This window comes from Batrachochytrium dendrobatidis (genome assembly GCF_000203795.2).
Source record: "Batrachochytrium dendrobatidis JAM81 unplaced genomic scaffold BATDEscaffold_1, whole genome shotgun sequence".
Lineage (NCBI taxonomy): Eukaryota > Fungi > Chytridiomycota > Chytridiomycetes > Rhizophydiales > Batrachochytrium > Batrachochytrium dendrobatidis.
In genome coordinates, this window is record NW_006281099.1 from 2,241,679 (window position 1) to 2,260,678 (window position 19,000).

At 38.9% G+C, this 19,000-nt stretch overlaps 7 protein-coding genes across 7 annotated transcripts; 2 read left to right on the forward strand and 5 right to left on the reverse strand.

The window, feature by feature from the left end:
* Nucleotides 1–69: 69 nt before the first annotated feature.
* BATDEDRAFT_21899 (uncharacterized protein) lies at nucleotides 70–720 on the reverse strand (the record flags this gene model as incomplete). Its single annotated transcript, XM_006675348.1, has 1 exon — nucleotides 70–720. The coding sequence occupies one exon, from the start codon at nucleotides 718–720 to the stop codon at nucleotides 70–72; it is 651 nt and encodes a 216-aa protein (XP_006675411.1).
* Nucleotides 721–1,193: 473 nt separating this feature from the next.
* BATDEDRAFT_21900 (uncharacterized protein) lies at nucleotides 1,194–3,460 on the forward strand (the record flags this gene model as incomplete). Its single annotated transcript, XM_006675349.1, has 3 exons — nucleotides 1,194–2,319; nucleotides 2,398–2,975; nucleotides 3,056–3,460. 3 exons carry the CDS (start codon nucleotides 1,194–1,196, stop codon nucleotides 3,458–3,460), a joined length of 2,109 nt encoding a protein of 702 aa, XP_006675412.1.
* A 166-nt stretch (nucleotides 3,461–3,626) lies between these two features.
* BATDEDRAFT_84863 (uncharacterized protein) lies at nucleotides 3,627–6,254 on the reverse strand (the record flags this gene model as incomplete). The annotated part of the gene is made up of 5 exons (XM_006676278.1): nucleotides 5,809–6,254; nucleotides 4,475–5,041; nucleotides 4,093–4,356; nucleotides 3,959–3,999; nucleotides 3,627–3,830 (listed from the first exon to the last, which is right to left on the reverse strand). The coding sequence occupies exons 1-5, from the start codon at nucleotides 6,203–6,205 to the stop codon at nucleotides 3,627–3,629; spliced, it is 1,473 nt and encodes a 490-aa protein (XP_006676341.1). The 5' UTR covers nucleotides 6,206–6,254.
* A 931-nt stretch (nucleotides 6,255–7,185) lies between these two features.
* Nucleotides 7,186–9,086, forward strand: BATDEDRAFT_84864 (uncharacterized protein). Its single transcript, XM_006675996.1, has 5 exons — nucleotides 7,186–7,504; nucleotides 7,601–7,679; nucleotides 7,744–8,495; nucleotides 8,579–8,640; nucleotides 8,734–9,086. The coding sequence occupies exons 1-5, from the start codon at nucleotides 7,270–7,272 to the stop codon at nucleotides 8,923–8,925; spliced, it is 1,320 nt and encodes a 439-aa protein (XP_006676059.1). The 5' UTR covers nucleotides 7,186–7,269; the 3' UTR covers nucleotides 8,926–9,086.
* A 617-nt stretch (nucleotides 9,087–9,703) lies between these two features.
* On the reverse strand, nucleotides 9,704–11,968 carry BATDEDRAFT_36464 (uncharacterized protein). The gene is made up of 6 exons (XM_006675816.1): nucleotides 11,709–11,968; nucleotides 11,203–11,604; nucleotides 10,483–11,049; nucleotides 10,147–10,410; nucleotides 10,014–10,075; nucleotides 9,704–9,935 (listed from the first exon to the last, which is right to left on the reverse strand). Exons 2-6 carry the CDS (start codon nucleotides 11,477–11,479, stop codon nucleotides 9,732–9,734), a joined length of 1,374 nt encoding a protein of 457 aa, XP_006675879.1. The 5' UTR covers nucleotides 11,480–11,604; nucleotides 11,709–11,968; the 3' UTR covers nucleotides 9,704–9,731.
* A 152-nt stretch (nucleotides 11,969–12,120) lies between these two features.
* Nucleotides 12,121–13,735, reverse strand: BATDEDRAFT_21904 (uncharacterized protein; the record flags this gene model as incomplete). The annotated part of the gene is made up of 3 exons (XM_006675350.1): nucleotides 12,121–12,650; nucleotides 12,734–13,300; nucleotides 13,417–13,735. The coding sequence occupies 3 exons, from the start codon at nucleotides 13,733–13,735 to the stop codon at nucleotides 12,121–12,123; spliced, it is 1,416 nt and encodes a 471-aa protein (XP_006675413.1).
* A 1,399-nt stretch (nucleotides 13,736–15,134) lies between these two features.
* BATDEDRAFT_7937 (uncharacterized protein) lies at nucleotides 15,135–16,599 on the reverse strand (the record flags this gene model as incomplete). Its single annotated transcript, XM_006674891.1, has 3 exons — nucleotides 15,135–15,664; nucleotides 15,748–16,314; nucleotides 16,431–16,599. 3 exons carry the CDS (start codon nucleotides 16,597–16,599, stop codon nucleotides 15,135–15,137), a joined length of 1,266 nt encoding a protein of 421 aa, XP_006674954.1.
* Nucleotides 16,600–19,000: the final 2,401 nt, after the last annotated feature.

Genomic DNA, 19,000 nt, shown 5'->3' on the forward strand with positions numbered 1-19,000 from the left:
TGTAAACGAGTAGTTTTTCAATTGTTATGATTATCTTAGTGTGAAGACTAGATGTAGTCGGGGTATTTATTATAAACCACAAATAAGCTTTAAATAATTATGAATGCTCTCTGCAGATGTATCCTTCATCAAGGCATTGTGAGTCACTGACAAATAACTGTTTGAAAATTCGGAAGCAATCTTGGCATCTGCCTCTGTTATATCCTCACAAAAGCATACGTCCAATGAAAGAACTGGCAAAATTGAAGCATGGTTTGGGCATGACTGGCTCATTGAGAGTGTCAGTAAATGTTGTGCCCGAAGCCTGGCAAATTCAATCAAAGTTTTGCCAGATATCAAAATATTTCGAGAGGCATTCATTTTTGAAAGATGCTGTGAATGACTAGCAATCCCTTTGGAGGATGCCAGAAGAATACTCCAATCGATCCAATGGCAGCTTTCTAGAGAGAGGTTTGCCAAAGGGTGCTGACAATGAGAAAGCAGGTGAACAATAGAGTGAGTTGTAGCGCATCGTGTATTTGACAAGTCGAGGTTTTCAAGAAACTTTAGCTCTGTTGATACTATATAGACAGTTTTAGGCGAGAGACCATGGCATTTACTAAGATTAAGAGACCGAATGATTTTGCAGTTTGATGCCAAGGCTTTAATGCACTTGTCTGTGATACCATTATTTCCTGAAAGATCAACATACAGGAGATTTGGCACAAACGACCACGCCATTGTACGGTCGACAATGTCATGGAATGGTGCCGAGGTGAACGCTTGTATATAATGTAAATACGGCGCAAACTTTTCTAATGTGGACTGGTCTATGTAATAGCACGGCCGTTTAGTGTGTTGGTTATTTCGTATACTTGAATTTCTGAATGCAATTATTGGCGATGGCTGCAGCAGATTATCTCCTACCACCAAAATAGAAGACATCCAGACATGGTATGATAGGGAAAGGTACCGCAGACCCCTGCAGACATTTGACAAGATAAGTATGTCTCCAACTGTTAGACATTTAAAAATCTGACCCTGAATCTCTAAAGGAAGGCTGATGAACATGCAAGGCTTGTAATAGTAATTATTTTATTGGGAAAGTGTTGAACGTGTCACTTGAAAGCTTAAACCAAGCAAAGTCCAAGGATTATCAAATGAGTCCATTGACAATCATCCACATACTATAGTGGTTCAACAGGGTACTGATAATGCCAGTCTTTGTAGTTTCATGCCAAATGAGCGACCAGTGCCAAGAACATAAGCCAACAGCCTTAAAGAACGTCCACGATCAACTTGTTCCTACTTTGGCGAATTTCAAGCTTTTGGATTTGAGTTCGAAAACTAAGCAAACGCAGAATATGGGATTGTTAACAACACTCCAGGCATTAGTATACAGACACTTGCCAGAAACATGGACTACCTCGACCAATGTCACTTTAAAGCATAAATCACATCTTGATTCGTGTGATAAAGTAGTGCCAGAATCTTCCAATCCATCTAATGCTGCAACACTGTTGGACACAGCTGTTGGTCGCATACCCACATGGTCTTGGTCAACGACCAAGTCGCTAGTTCCAAATGGTGCCATTCAAAAAGATGGCTTTTCCGATACGAGCCATCATAGCACTGGACATCACTATGGCAATGATGCATTACCGTCGATAAATACACCTGAATCTGAATCAACCTCTTCATTGCCTAATACAATGCTGGAATCTAATCACTACGAACAGGACAAGATTTCCAACCAACTTGATACAGGCCATCAGGACCATTTTCAATCCAACAGGAATTATCAGTGCCCAAAAACACTTTCAACTCATAACCCTCATCAGCATTATTCCTCATTTCAGCAACATCGAGAATCTGCATGGTCATCTCCGTTTGCATTTGCTTATCAGCTGGCATGTGGCTGGTTCATTACAGTCGCAGTTGCTTCTACTCTTATCTCTTTACCAATCTCTGCTGTCAGTCTTCCTTTCTTCCTATTTTTTGGTCTTTCAACAGCCGTTATTGCCGTCATTATATCCTTGATTGTGCGTTTATGGGTCCGGTTTTTGATAGACTCTTTACAAGCTATTCGAAACTTATTGTTCTCACCAAATAGTCTTCTTTCATATGCATCTGATGCGTTTAATCGAGCGTTTAGTAAATTGATGAACTTTCCACAAACATTTAGCCCATTAAGCTTGACGAATGTGCCTGCCAAGAATGGTGTATATCAACAGCAGTCTCTGAGATCTGATGAGCAATCGATATATCCGTCAAACCGTTCAAGATTGAATCACTCTTCATCTATATTATCAGAGCGCGCCAGCCAATGTTCTTTAGATGGTTTGTTTCTTTGTATTTGAGATGCACTTCAAAAAGTATAGCGTGCTAATCCACTTTTTGAAGATACTTTGTTTCAAGAATCGTACGGAAAACAGATTGAGCCTACGTTTTTAGCTCCCGATCTTTTGACTAGAAATCTACATACACTATCGTCCAATCCTAACCTTGTGTCTATTGAATCGAATGGCAGCGGTTATGGTGAGTCAAATACGCACAACGAAAACAAGAATTATTGGGATTCTGCACATGGAAATCAAAGTGAACACAGTCTGATTGCAAGCGACATCAGCAAAGACCATATACATGGCCGTGTTGATGCTAAAGATCTAATTGATGGTTTTTATGATGCTAAATTGAACGACAAATCTGAATCAACACCACAATTCCCAGTTGATAGAGTTCGTCCTCTGCTTGGAAATATCACAGTGCGGCTGTTGACTGAAGATGACAAAGATCGCATAGAATTGTGTCGCTTGCTATACTCTGTAACAACCAATGTCCCAGTTGATGATTTATTTCTCACAGTAGGGAACACCCCAGATGGAAACACGCACAGTATCCTTAGTATTTGGAATGAGGATATCCCAGATGATGAATGCACTGACCAGCTCTCTTTATATAATTTAATTGGATTTGCAGATGCAAGTATTTATCGAGTTTAAATGGACTATTTAACTGTAATGATTAATGTCTAACCAGCTTTTTATTACATCTGTAATACTTTATACCAATGCAGTATTTTTCAAGATCGCATGATGATGTTGCTTTGAGCATATCTATTGATCGACTAATCATTTCCAACACATATACCGACATGGGATTTAGTAAGCGTCTTTTAAGAAAGCTACAATACACTCCTTGCATTCATACTATTCATGTGTGGAGTCTGTGGCATACCGTGGAATTTTACAAGGGGCTAGGGTTTATTAACGTATATGAGGAATGCCTTCCAGAGCAGCCAATTGAATTATCGCACCAACATAGACTAACTCGAAAACGTAGCAAGCTTCGACGTGTCGAGGGAAAATGGGGCCCGCTGCTTTGCTGGAAAAAGCATGATCCAACCTTGAATCAGCCAGGACTACATTCGTTTAATAGTATGGTTAGTTTGGCAGGCGGAGTCGGCGCAAAATCTGACTAGGGCTGATAAATCTCAAAATTTCATGGGCATGATACAACTCAATACATGTGTTATTATTTTATTACTTGTTATTCATTACTTTTATATTGGGTAGCAGATCAGAGTTGAAAGATTATTGTATTAATTAAGAGTTTTATTTTTACGAACAGTGATGTATCGAGAAACATCATACTTTGATAAAAAATTTGCGGTTTCCAACAGTCATTTTGATGGACATGAGTAGCATAGAGCCTACAGCAAAACACAAGCCAGCAAAGAGAATGGATGGAAGGTAGTTGACGCTAACAGCTCCGTCAGGAAGAGTTACCGTAAAATGATCAATCATGGCACCTGCAATAGGAGTGCCAAACAAGTCACCAAATAAATAACCCTGTAAACACGAGCATTTTGAAACATTTAATATAATTAGTCAAGATCAATCTACCGAGTGGTTTGTTATTAATATGTTTCAGTATTTTGTCAAAACAAATCACTTGCATTAAAGATCATGCCTGTAACTGTAGCAATGTTTCCGTTGGCACCAAATAACTGTGCCGTTACTATGATTTTAGCAATGTATCAGATGACATTTTCAAGTAATTAATCAGCATGATTCTGCAAAAAACAAGCATGTCTACAAAACTAAAACTAACCAGTAGATGTAAGGCAAACAAATCCGCCAATAAAGTATCCGTAAATAAGAACAAAAGCCAAAATTCCATTAAAGCTGATTGCAAATGGCCATACTAGCAGAATTCCAAGAGTAGCCGAAATCAAGCATCCTGTAAGTGTATTAATATGTCCAAGATGATCAGACGCGAATCCAAGCGTAACCCGACCGAGTCCCGATGCACCACTAAGAATACCAACAAGAAGAGCACCTTGCTCTATCGTCATCCCATATTTAAGCGCATATGCTAATATTTACATCAAGTCAAACCACAGTATGAGTAATGATAAGTGATTTGATGTATCAAATAGCCAAGTTCTATAGATACTGATCAATCCAATAGTATCGCTAAAGACATGACTTACTCGGAATATAGAAAAATGGCACAAAGTATGCAAACGAGTATATCACAGCAACAGCATAAAGCTTTTGAAAAATAGGATTTTTAAAGTTGGAAAAGTGCATTTCCTTTCGAATTTTGCGAAACGTTCTTACTTTTAAAAACATTGCGCTAATAGCTATTATGGATCCACCAAAAATACCAATAATCCGCAACGTCCATCTCCAGCCAACATGTGAAATCAAATAACGCAGCACTGGGCCAAGAATTAACCCGCCAATCCCAGATCCAGAAACTGCAATACCAGTAGCAAGACCACGTCGTTTAACAAACCAGTCGGGAAGAATACTGATTCCAGGAATATGCGCCAATGATGTACCAACGCCAAATAAAAACCCTTGAGTAATGATCATTTGCCAAACTGCGGTTGAGAATGATGCGATCACCATGGATACAAGAATAAATAGTGCACCAACGAGACATACAACACATGGACCATACTGATCCACGAGTCTACCAGCGAGAATGGAAAAAAGCGGAAGGCCAGCATTTGCAAGAGATCCAATAAATGCAATAGCAAGACTAGAGGTGCCTGTGTGAATGAATTTGATTAGCAATCATTGAGTCTAATGTCAGGCATATATCAATCAAAAGACTGAGGCGCTGTTTAAAAGTCAGATATGCTTTTACCGCCGTATTCACGTAAGATACAACATTGAATAGGTACTCCCAAATACATAACAGTCAATTCCCACTGAATTTACTATAAAGCATCGTGATGTGAACTGTTTGGCAGGTTGATTGACATTTATCATGGTGATTGGCGTGGAAACAGTTGTATTCCCGAGATGTGATTTTGCTTGCTTGAATTAGAATGCAAGCGTATCTGAAATCAAGATACAAATACGAATTTTGTTGACAACAGTCAAATCCAATATACAGACTTGAATGAATCCGAGTTTAAACTTGGTGGTCATACAATGCATGACCATATCAAATGAGGAGAAAGGGATAATCGGTTCAAAATCATAGTTTGATTGTGTGCATCATATGATGACCGTTGTTTACAAAAAGGAGAATTGAGAATGTCTAAAGTCAGCTGGTAGTAGAAAAGTGCAACACATATTTAACCGTTGCCTATTCCAAAGCAAATAGAGCTACTGCAAGATAAGTACACAAGTTACATTTACGTGAATACAGCTGTAGTAAAGCTGATTGGCTTTACAAGTCAGCTTTGAAGGAATTCGGATTATACATTGCAGGTTTAGAAAGATCCATACAATAGACCCGCAATTCATTTGGTGATAATAGCGGATTGTTGACAATCGGGTTGACGAATATCACGAATAAAAAACGAACCTTCAAATTCGGGCAACTCCTTATACGCTTGTTGAAAGACACCGTATGATGCAGGTAGAGCAATAGAAAACACATTGATCATAAACCCAGCGACAACGATTATCCATCCATAGGCACTATCTGCTTCGGCGTTGACTATTGTATCGTCTTTCAAACTGAGCTGCTCATCCACTATATGCTGTAGGTCAAGTTCTGAACTATATCGTCGATTCGGTTCCTCATCTGTCGTGTTATTAATTTTTGTTACTTGGCAAATATCTTCAAGCTCAACGTTTTCAAGCGTTGACTTGATACTTTCCAATTCAATATGAGTAAGTTGAGCACTTGCACAGGGGTTGGTATCTACGGGCTGCCATGCAGAACCATCTGCACTTGTGGTGTTTGAGCCATCTGGCATTATGTATAGTCTGGTATGCGAACCAGTTGTAAGTTGAAGTCTAGAAAAATATCAGCAATTGACAATGATGACCAGTTGAAAAGTCGGAACAATGAGTCGAAAATATGCCGAGTACGGGTCAAATAGATGATTGAATTAGAGCAATCAGGTGCTGAATTGGAAATTTAGTATTTATCGGAACCATATTCACGTAAAATGGAACACTTGCAGTGATTGTCTTTTGCTTGGAGTAAACAATGACTAGATACTTGTTTCATTTTCTACTGGACAGACTGCAACAATATATACAGCGACCATCATATAACGTATGCAAATTCATCACAGTTTCAAATCGATTATCCCTTTCTCATTTGATATGGTCATGCATTGTATGACCACCAAGTTTAAACTCGGATTCATTCAAGTCTGTATATTGGATTTGACTGTTGTCAACAAAATTCGTATTTGTTGTATCTTGATTTCAGATACGCTTGCATTCTAATTCAAGCAAGCAAAATCACATCTCGGGAATACAACTGTTTCCACGCCAATCACCATGATAAATGTCAATCAACCTTGTCAAACAGTTCACATCACGATGTTTATAGTAAACTAAAACCAACTATTTCATAAGACTAGACATTTATTACGTATTGGCACTGTTATTTAGTGCTCCACTTTGTATGAGTACATCTGTAAATCGGTAATATAGTTTCTGGAATTCTCCAGGTATGGCATCTGGGTATAATAAATGGAATTGATCAGTCATAGCATAGCTTAAAAATGACTAATACCTTGTGTTCCTTCAATTCAGCCATATTTGGCTTCAATAAATATCCGCCTGCCAAGTCAATTGAATGGAATATTTAATGCTTTAAATCTAAATGTCGGCCGATTTTTCAACCCTCATAACCAGTCCAAGATTAAAACTGTCACATGGCGAGGGTTACGCAATATAAATAGACCATCAGATTGCTTATTCAAATGATATGGGTATAAAGTAGGGCTATAGGCGGTTTTATTCATCACTAAAAAGTGTTTTTATAGCGTGGCTGTTTGCTTCAGGGTATTTGCCTGAATTAGCTATGGACACTACACAACTGGACGGATTTGTAGAATCCAAAAAAGTAATACCTAATACTCCTAGCGAAACCACCATTGTTTTTCTAAGCAACCAAGCCCAAACTCCAGAATCTCCAGATGGGGGATATGGATGGCTCATTGTTGCTGCCAGTTTTGTGATTAATATTTTTATTGTTGGACTACCTGCTTCATATGGTGTATTTGAAGTAGCGTTTACGACTCAAGAGGATTTTAAAGGTATGCTGATGTTTGGAAACTAAGATACTCTATTTCAACATCGATGCCAACAACCCATCTCTGATATCAGTTCATCCCATTCTATTGTGACTGCAGGTACCTCATCACTGGCCATTGCATTCATTGGCTCTTTGGCAACTGTCGGTATGCCATTGTTTGCCATTATGTCAGGAAGGCAAGTTGAAAATATGTTTTGTTTATTCAAAGCGTCGGATAAATTTATTTAACCTATAAAATAGACTCTCTGATATCTATGGCCCGCGGGTTATATCTTGCATTGGAGCCGTGATTGTGTGCCTGTCCCTTATTATTGCGTCGTTTTCGGTTGCAATATGGCATCTTTATATCACTCAAGGCTTTTTGTTTGGCTTGGGAACTTCATTGTCATATATCCCAATACTTGGAGTCCTTCCGGATTGGTTTCAAAAACGCCGAGGCTTAGCAATGGGCATCGCCGTTTCTGGCGGTGGTATCGGAGGTTTAGCAATTGCACCGATTTTGCAAAAAGTGATATCAACGATGGGCTGGCGCTGGGCACTTAGGATTATTGGAATCGCAAGCGGGGCTGGACTTTTTACCTCGGGACTCTTTCTAAAAATGCGTGTCCCAAGCAAACGATCTACAAATATCGACTTTTCGTATTTCAAAGACTCCAAGTTTGTTCGTCTGTTTCTCATGGCGCTTGTTATATCACTTGGATGGTTTGTTCCACTCTTTTACATTCCAGGATTTGCTGTCCAGTATGGCATGTCAAAAAATATCGCTGCGTTGCTCGTTGGCTTAACCAACGGTGCTTCCGGTATTGGACGTGTTACATTGGGATACCTTGCTGACACCACTGGCCCAGTCAATGTACTTATTTTTTGCAATGTTGTGGCTACGCTTTTAATATTTCTACTCTGGCCATTTGCCACTACTCTCCCGCTGCTGTTGGTATTTGTAATACTATTCGGCTTCGTATTAGGAGGATTCGCATCGCTCGTACCAACAGGTAATGCTTTTTCAAGTCTGTCACTTGTAAATATTGCTATACTTTGATTACATTTTTGCATTGTTTTAATTTTTGGTTTACAGTGGTGTCGTTTCTTTTTGGGTCCAAAGGAAATCTGGCTACAGTTACTGGCATGATTTTCACGGTAAGATTGTCTGATTGCTGGACTACCATGTAATGTACGGCTATTGAATCTAGTCGCAGTCACTGAAACACTTGTACTATTTATTTTATCTAGGGATATATATCAAATCTTTTTGGCTCACCAATCGCTGGTGTTATTATTGACCACTTTACAACCTACACAAATGGCATCAAAAACATTAATTTTACTCCAGCCATCATGTATACCGGCGCATGTTTTTTTGTTGCTACATCCCTTTTAATATCCATCAGATATTCTATGCGAAAACGAACAGTTTTGGAATAGCAGGCATCCAACACTACCTGTTTGATTAGGTATACTGTTTACGCTTAAACAATATAGTATGTGCATATTCCTCTTGATATTCCTATAGTTTTACAGCTGTACTCATACAAAGTGGAGCACTAAATAACAGTGCCAATACGTAATAAATGTCTAGTCTTATGAAATAGTTGGTTTTAGTTTACTATAAAGCATTGTGATGTGAACTGTTTGACATTTATCATGGTGATTGGCGTGGAAACAGTTGTATTCCCGAGATGTGATTTTGCTTACTTGAATTAGAATGCAAGCGTATCTGAAATCAAGATACAAATACGAATTTTGTTGACAACAGTCAAATCCAATATACAGATTTGAATGAATCCGAGTTTAAACTTGGTGGTCATACAATGCATGACCATATCAAATGAGAAAGGGATAATCGATTTGAAACTGTGATGAATTTGCATACGTTATATGATGGTCGCTGCATATATTGTTGCAGTCTGTCCAGTAGAAAATGAAACAAGTATTTAGTCATTGTTTACTCCAAGCAAAAGACAATCACTGCAAGTGTTCCATTTTACGTGAATATTGCGGTAAAATGTCTCAAATATGCAAAAACCAAGCTTAAAATCACCAATTGAATTACGCCTAATGCTATTAGCAAATTCCAACTCCCACAACTAGATCAAAAAAAGATCAAATTTAAGCAATATATCCATCATCAAGTAATTGAAAACAGTTGCCTTTTGTAAGTGGTTTAAACAATCTCAACTACTTGGGCAATGTTACAAGAGTTGAATGCAGTAGCAATTTTATTTCATGGGTTAAATCTTGATAAATATTTTCCCTCCACCTGCACTATATTTTACTGAAAAGGCAAGCATTGCACCAGCTGCAAAACAAGATCCAGAAAACATAATTGACGGTAGAAAGTTGGGAGATATTGTGCCATCAGCTGCTTGAACGGTGAAATGGTCAATCATGGCACCACCAATCGGTGCACCAAACAAACTACCAAAAAAGAGTCCCTGTGAATTATAAATCATATTTATGTTAACATGTATGTTAGAAATACAGACTTGATATCAACAGCAATCTAAACCTACATTGTATATCATTCCCGTTATCGAGCCAATATTTCCTCGTGAGCCAAACAGTTGGGCAGTGACTAGGCCAAGTTGACAAATTTGTTAAAACAAAGTCGACCAACTTTTGCAACTTGGTCAAAAATAAGCTTACCTGTAGAAAGCAATGAAATATATCCACCAACAAAAAATCCAAAGAAAATTACTAAAGCCAATAGAGATTCAAAGGTAGTTGCAAATGGCCAGACACATAAAATGACCGTGGCTGATAGCCCAAGGCAAGATGTCATGACGTTTGTGCATCCCAAATAATCAGCTACAAATCCAAGAGCAATTCGGCCAAGACCAGATGCACCATTCAGCAGTCCTAATAGTAATGCGCCTTGCTCCCTAGAAAGACCGTGATTGATTGCATATGCTATATAAATTGAAGAATGCATCAGTACCTAAATATCAAAGTGCATACTCAATTTAAAGAAATTAAGCTTACAAGGTATAAAAAAGAATGGGATAAAATAGGCAAAAGTAGTAATGAAAGTTGTGGCATATAGACGCAAGAAAATTGACTCGCGAAAATACGACAAGTCAATCGATGCAGCCGCCTTGCGTGGAAGTCGAATCCGTAGCAGGATAGCACCAACCATAACAATGACAAAGCTTGCAATACCAGCTATCCGGAGTGTCCAGCGCCATCCAATATGAGTGATAAGTGCTCTCAAAACAGGGCCCCACGCAAGGCCGCCAATTCCAGCACCAGCAACTGCCATTCCCGTTGCGAGTCCGCGATGCTTGACCCACCAGTCTGATAGAACTGCCAAACTAGGCAGATATGCAGTCGAAGATCCGAGTCCAAACAAAAATCCCTGGGTGACCAAAAAATGCCAGAGTTGTGTCGAGAACGATGCCAGAATCAAAGAAGCAAGAGTAATGAATGCTCCGCAAATGCAAACAATACGTGGACCATATTTGTCTACCAGACGGCCAGACATTATTGAGAACAGGGGCATTCCAGCGATACTAATTGATCCAATAAAGGCAATTGAAAGTGTGGATTCTCCTATATAGTCACCAGTTATTTGATTTTAAAGAAAAATAAATTGTTAGCAAGCATACTAGCCAACGGTTTACAAAATCAATAGAATGGCCTTGAATTGGCAGTTCATCATACTTTATATTTCAATAAACTACTAGAGTCCATGGGAAAACCTACCGGCCAATTCAGGAATATTTCTGTACGCCTGCTGGAAAATTCCAAATGACGACGGTAAACCAATCGCAACTGCATTGACCATAAAACTTGCACACATAATTACCCATGCGTAGCCAGTATCGGTTTTTGGGATGTTTTCGGATTGCACATTTAATGCCTCGAGCGATGAATCTACTTCCACCGTCTCTGATTGCACCAAATCTTTCGATAGTTGTGTTTTAGGGCTACACTGAGTACTTGAATTCATATTCTGCGTTAATTCTCCTAGATCAGACATATGGGTATGCAGAGTAATCCGTTCGGGTTTGATTCAGGCCGGTAAACTTGAAGGTTTTTATAGACTATTTTTCAAGCATTTATCCATAGCGGATAAACAATCTTGTAATATACCGCAGACAATTGCTAGAATGGCCATAAAAATAATCAATGCTTTTATGTTTGGCTTTGCTTGGTAGAAATGGTGAGCATTATAGAGTTTTGTATGGATTCATATCGCATCTGGATACCTAAATCGTCTAGCAGCTAATAGTCTAGTAAAGTTGAAGTCGGTAGTCTATAAAGTTGCACCAGAGCGGTCAAAATCAGTCGCTATGGCACTTTCAATCGACATTTAGAAATAGTTTTGGTTGAAACTCTGACTTGGCATGGTTGTTCAAGTCGGCTAAATCTTCAAAGTTTATTGGTGTGATTCAAGTTATCTCCAAATGAACATTAGAATAAGTCCGCTGTAAATATCCGCAAGAACTATGAGACTAGCGGACATTGTGGAAACGTCCTGCGATCTGGCTATTCCACTTGCACACCATCAACAATAGTTGCATCGTTTTAATACTGAAAAAATTTATTATGATTGCAGTAAATCAGAGGGGAAATATTCAATATATAATTGAAGTATATACATGGATAATACATTTGGAGTTAGACTTTGGTCCAGAATTTCATACGACCTGTCGTCATTTTGATGGAAACTAAGAACATGGCACTAGTAAACAGGCAGCATCCAGAAAACATGATGGACGGCAAAAAGTTGGTATGTTTTGATCCATTGGCACTAATCGTGGTGAATCGATCAATCATTGCACCAGCAATGGGCGATCCAAACAGGTTTCCCCACATAAGACCATTGTACACCATGCCTGTTATGGTGGCAATGTCACCATTTGCACCCAACTGTTGTGCAACAATAGTTGGCAGGAGGGCTACATAGCCTCCAATAAAGAATCCAAACATGACCACTACGCACACAACAGATCCAAAAGAAGTTGCAAATGGCCAGATAGTCAAAATTGATATAGCTGCTGTTGTAGCACATGCAGCAATCGTATTAATTCTGCCAGCGTAATCACCAGAAAACCCAAGAACGACTCGACCAAGTCCAGATGCTCCATTTAAAATGCCAATAAGAAGCGCACCTTGTTCTCGAGTCATACCATGGCTGACCGCGTAAACTATAACAGCAAGTCAATGTATGATTAGTTTGATCAGTATTGTCAATGCACAAAATATCATCAGATAAAGACTAAGCACTTACTGGATATGAAAAAGAAGGGAATAAAATATCCAAACGAGTTGAAAAACGTAACGAAATAAAGTCGAATAAATACACTGTTTTTTAAACAAGACAGATCAATCGTCCTTTTAGCAACTCGTTTAACTCGAATACGTAGCAAAAGTGCGCATATTAAAATAACGGCAGATCCACACATGGCAACTGTTCGGAGCGTCCAGCGCCATCCGATACTTGTGATGAGCGCACGTAGAATAGGACCCCATGTAAGTCCACCAATACCAGTTCCTGCAACTGCAACTCCCGTTGCAAATCCACGACGCTTGACCCACCAATCTGATAAAACTGCCAGGCCAGGTAGATATGCAATTGAAGACCCGAGTCCAAACAAAAATCCATGGGTAATTAACAAATGCCACGTCGCATTGGAAAACGATGCGATGATCAAAGAAACCAAAACGATCAAAGCACCACAGGCACAAACAATGCGTGGACCATATTTGTCTACCAAGCGACCAGCCAGAATTGAAAATATGGGCATTCCAGCAGCTCCAAGAGATCCAACAAAAGCGATTTCAAGATTTGATGATTCTGTTTTGAAACAATCCAGAGTATACAAAAATGAGTACCAATGTATACATCTAGTACAACAGTGTCTCAAAATCACCAAATTGGAAATACAATACAATATACTATTCAAAACTCACTTGCAAATTCGGGCTCTTCTTTGTAAGCCTGTTGAAATACGCCAAAAGAGGTGGGAATACCGATGGATATAAAATGAATAAAGAAGCTTGCAACCATAATCACCCAAGAGTAGCCACAATCTGGAGGAATAGCTGCTTCATTTTCTAGATCTGCATTCATTTTGATGTCCAATTTTTCTTGCTCATAGTCATCGTGATCTAGACTCGGTAACGGTGCAGTTGTTGATTTATTGAACTCGGCTGGCTTGGGAAAAGCAAGAGTCACTTGATGTGTCGTGTCATGGTTGCAGCTTGTACTTAAACTACTTTGACTGGACATATCTGCAGATTGTGTGGGTAGATGACAGCTATAGGAAGGAATATGCTTTGGCATTTTATATAGCTCGTTCATCTCAATTCTAGCTATGTGTGGCTGTAATCATCACCTGCATACAACAAGCACATTAAACATATTTGCTTGTCATCCGGCTTAGTCGCTTTGTACATGATAAAGGAGATTAGACCAGCTAAGGAAGTAAGCCCGGCTAAACTATTCAAGGTAGAATAGCTAGTGGAGAACTAGCATCTCAACAATAGTTATCGGAAGAACCCATCTATGGTTTTCCCGATAGCAAGGTACTACCACAACACTGGTGCTTGAATAAAAATACTAAGCCGAAAATTTAAAAATCCGGTTTCAAAGAGTCGATGGTTCATCTTACTTTTTCACCAATGGGGTTTAGTTTAGCAATAAAACTCTGAAAAGACTCGAGTTGGAGCAGGGTAATACATGGCGTGGTGAGCCAAGAATTCGAGATAATCTACTACACAGTACTAACTTGTAGTACATGCAACCCCAATAAAAGCACATATGCACAGTTTAGACTTGGATTTAGGCTATTGTCACTAAAATAGCACTTGTATACAATGTCTGGGTACTAGCAAGTCTAAAAAGCATATCTGAAAAATCTGCATTGGATGCTTGATTGTAATTGTGTTTCTGGCATAGCCTCAATGGCCATCTTAATGTCAGTACTCAATCCGGATATGCTCCTCAGCCTGGAATAGCCAAAAAAGTATTTGTTATGTTCACAGCTTTACTGCGCTTTTGAAATAGCAGCTTTTGTATGCGATTAGCCATGTCTAATGACTACGTAGGTCAATAAACAAGGCTTTTAGATCATTAGAATATATTGATGGTAGAAGACTCACATTGCCATGGATCAAACATAGCCCTCAAATTACCATGGATCTGCTCAATTACTAAGCCAAATGGATTTTGAGGCCTTGAACCATTAAAACAATCTCGACTACAATAAAAAATCATGACTAGAGTACTAAGCCTTTATTTTCATTGCAGTGTTCAAGTCGACACACTTTCGGCCAAAATAAACTAGTCCCGAAATGCTTGAATACTACTCCGCCAAGCAGCTTGCCCAAGCACATACTTTGAAGTCTGCTATACCAAACACTCTTGAACAGTTCAAGAGTATATCAAGTCTGGCAGTTTTTGATTGATATATAAATAGGCACACTTGGCCGACATTATATATTAATCAAAAACTTCAGAGTTGTAAATTCATCAGCTCAAATATCGTGTCTACAAATTTAAACTATTCAAGTTGGCCGCAAAAAGTTTATTAAGATTCCACTTTAGGATTCGACATTTGTTCTTATTTACATAACTAGATCTACAATTCTTTCCAATGATAGAGCTCAAGCCAGTAAATTCGACAGCTTTAGACTTTGACCCAGAATTTCATACGACCTGCAGACATCTTGACGGAAAGCAAAAACATGGCACTGGCAAACAGGCAGCATCCAGAAAACATGATGGACGGCAAAAAGTTGGTATGTTTTGATCCATTGGCACTAATCGTGGTGAATCGATCAATCATTGCACCAGCAATGGGCGATCCAAACAGGTTTCCCCACATAAGACCGTTGTACACCATGCCTGTTATGGTGGCAATGTCACCATTTGCACCCAACAGTTGTGCAACAACTGTTGGCAGGAGGGCTACATAGCCTCCAATAAAGAATCCAAACAAAATGGCAAGGCCCAAAATAGCTCCAAATGTTTTTGCGACAGGCCAGATAGTGACAATGGCAAGTCCTGCAATTGCAACACTTGCTGTCAATGTATTAATTCTGCCAGCGTAATCACCAGAAAATCCAAGAGCGACTCGACCAATCCCAGATGCCCCATTTAAAATACCAATAAGAAGCGCACCTTGTTCTCGAGTCATACCATGGCTGACCGCGTAAACTACAGCAGTAAGTCAATGTATGATTAGTTTGATCAGTACTGTCAATGCACAAAATATTACCAGATAAAGACTAAGCACTTACGTGAAATGAAAAAGAAGGGAATAAAGTAGGCAAACGAGTTGAAAAAAGTAACAAAGTAAAGTCGAATAAATACAGTGTTTTTGAAATAGGACAGGTCGATTGATTTTCTAGCAACTCGTTTAACTCGAGTACGTAGCAAAAATGCGCATACTAAAAGAATGGCAGATCCACACATGGCAACTGTCCGGAGCGTCCAGCGCCATCCGATATGTGTGATGAGCGCACGTAGAATAGGACCCCATGTAAGTCCACCAATACCAGTTCCTGCAACTGCAACTCCCGTTGCAAACCCACGACGCTTGACCCACCAATCTGATAAAACTGCCAGGCCAGGTAGATATGCAATTGAAGACCCGAGTCCAAACAAAAATCCATGGGTAATTAACAAATGCCACGTCGCATTGGAAAACGATGCGATGATCAAAGAAACCAAAACGATCAAAGCACCACAGGCACAAACAATGCGTGGACCATATTTGTCTACCAAGCGACCGGCCAGAATTGAAAATATGGGCATTCCAGCAGCTCCAAGAGATCCAACAAAAGCGATTTCAAGATTTGATGATTCTGTTTTGAAACAATCCAGAGTATATAAAAATGAGTACCAATGTATACATCTAGTACAACAGTGTCTCAAAATCACCAAATTGGAAATACAATACAATATACTATTCAAAACTCACTTGCAAATTCGGGCTCTTCTTTGTAAGCCTGTTGAAATACGCCGTATGAAGTAGGCAAGCCAATCGTTACAAAATGGGTAAAGAGACTCACAATCATAATCACCCAAGAGTAGCCACAATCTGGAGGAACAGGATCATCATCCTTCCTAATGACTCCGTCTTCGCACATGTCATCAGTCTTGAACGTATCAAGCAATTCATCTTTCAAAACTTTATCGACAAGCCGATCATCAGCAACACGTTCGGGTGCTTTTGACAGAGCCAATGCATATGTGTGTGTCGAGTCGGTAACATGCCTGGAGCTCTGATTGTCTGGATCGGCCATTTTAAAATCTTTAAACTGGATCCAAAATAACAAAAGAACTATTTCTAAGCCCATTTATATATCATTCGGCTGCATTATATAAACTGCGGAGTTCTAATATGGCGAATGTATTGATGATGCCATTTTTAACTTTGTTGTGGTATTTTAAAACTAGATCAATTCAAAGCATTTTGCTAAGTAGTGAAATAAGAATTTCACAAGGGAGTGTTGTTGGCCAAGTCACCCGTATAGGGTTTGATTGCATATTGAAAGCATATTGCTTTGAAGTCTACACACTCTTTCAATCGATGTATTGCGCAGTATAATTTACCGCTATATTCACGCAAAATGAAACTTTTCTACATGTGTATTGTAGTGATTGCTTCAATTTTGCTTTGGAATATGCAATGTCCAAGTGCTCATGCTTTCCTACTATACATTGACTGCATTGCCTCTTTAATATACACCATCAGTCTTTCCTCAATGTTTGGAATCGTACGCCGTACGCCGTACACATTCATTTTCATTGTACTAAAGCGGTCGTCTTTAACTGTAAGAATGGACAATACGGAGCTATGCAGCAAAACTCTATTTCGCGACATTGCTGTTTGTTGGACAGTTGGAGATCATGCCGAATCACTGAATCTGTAGTTTTGTAAAATGGTATATTGTTGAAAGTCAAATTGAGTATTAGCAAATGTATTTTCAGTGATATCCACAAATATTGGAATATCAAAATAGTATGACTTTCTTGATCAGCCGCTAAATACAATGGCTATCATACGATGCACATAAACTATAGGGTTGAACTAGAACTGTCCATTTGTTCCTGTTTGACGGTCGTACATTGTACATTTACCAAACGTGAAATCAAACCCATTGTAATCTAAATATTAGGTTCGACTGTTTTGATATTCCCAATCAAACTCAAGCTTCACTTTGTTGTATCCAAAATCAAATACTCTTGCGATTCAGTTCAAGGAAACAAAGATTGCAGTTCCAGGAATGCAACTGTAAATGCCAATCACTCGGTGTTATAATGTTTGGTTTCGATAGTTTGAAATTAAACAAGTGCTAAAGATATGAGATCTATTAAGACTGTAATGTAAACATTCAAATTTTTGCAAAAACGAGCACAAATACCAGTCAACTTTGTTGATGAATTCAAAAGATAAAATGCACAGTAAATCGGGTGGAAGCTGGCATCAATCATGTGGTGAGAATTGACTGCTTATCATACATTTTGATATCCTTATTTAGTGTTCTATTTTACCTGAATATAGCTGGAAAATTAGTGCGATAGTATTGCTTGTTACTGAGATGCACTATATTTGTTTTAGTGGGTACCAATTTGATTATTATCCGCAGATCATAGCCACAATTGAAAATCCGGCTTTGAATTTGTACTGCTTTAGGCAGGTTTAAAAATGCATTTAGAATACGGACGCCCTTATCGGCGTATTTGTCCAATTTACATGAAATAATAACAATAAGCTTAGCTTTAGCATAGGGTGCTTAACTCACAGCAAGTGATCAAGAGCATGAAAACGAAGAGACAATGAAGAATTGTCTGCAACCATCACTTGTCTTTTTCACCTCCGCTGTGTATTTAGAAAGTACTTGCATAAAACTCATTCAACCACATTCTTGTGTGGTTGGGTTTGATGATGCTCCTTTGCAAACATTAGTGGATTTATGTCGGCTGATTTGAATAGTGGAAGCATGTGTTGCTCGCACTTCCTGTACCGCGGCGACAATCTGATTTGTTGAAGCGGTCAATTTGCTGAATGACCTGCTGATTCTCTTGATTAAATATAGGATATTGTTTGGTCCAGCGGCAACTGCTTGGTGAGATTACTGGCCTTGGTCTGGCACGGGTTCAATATTTCATCTATAGTTTATGCTAATCTACAACAATCGTGCAGTTTTACAAACGAGGAATTCATATTGTTGGAGTGCTGCAACAGCAACTTGCTTGATGCTATCAGAATGTTTCCAAAACATGATGGGGCGACTTTTGAAATAAATATATTTTTTGTCCTTGTTCATTGTGCTGAACTGGGAACTTTATGCTTACTACCGCTGTATTCATGTAAAATGAAACATTACTAAATAGGGGTGTCCAAGTAATAAACACCCAATTCACTCGACAACATTATATCCTAAACTCTTTATTTCACCAGTCTTTCTCTTGACGGTCGGTATGGAAACAAAAGTTGCATCCTGAGATGGCTTTCTTGAACTAGATCGCGAACGTGAATTTGTA

Bases quoted from the DNA above. Each gene is read 5' to 3' on its own strand.
- BATDEDRAFT_36464 (XM_006675816.1), bottom strand. From the start codon at position 11,479: ATGTCTGATCTAGGAGAATTAACGCAGAATATGAATTCAAGTACTCAG. The intron at 10,411-10,482 runs GTAAGCTTAATT...CAATTTATATAG, and splicing joins CCCATTCTTTTTTATACCTT to CATATGCAATCAATCACGGT. The intron at 9,936-10,013 runs GTAGGTTTAGAT...TATAATTCACAG, and splicing joins TAACGGGAATGATATACAAT to GGACTCTTTTTTGGTAGTTT.
- BATDEDRAFT_84864 (XM_006675996.1), top strand. From the start codon at position 7,270: ATGGACACTACACAACTGGACGGATTTGTAGAATCCAAAAAAGTAATA. The intron at 7,505-7,600 runs GTATGCTGATGT...TTGTGACTGCAG, and splicing joins GACTCAAGAGGATTTTAAAG to GTACCTCATCACTGGCCATT. The intron at 8,641-8,733 runs GTAAGATTGTCT...TATTTTATCTAG, and splicing joins TTACTGGCATGATTTTCACG to GGATATATATCAAATCTTTT.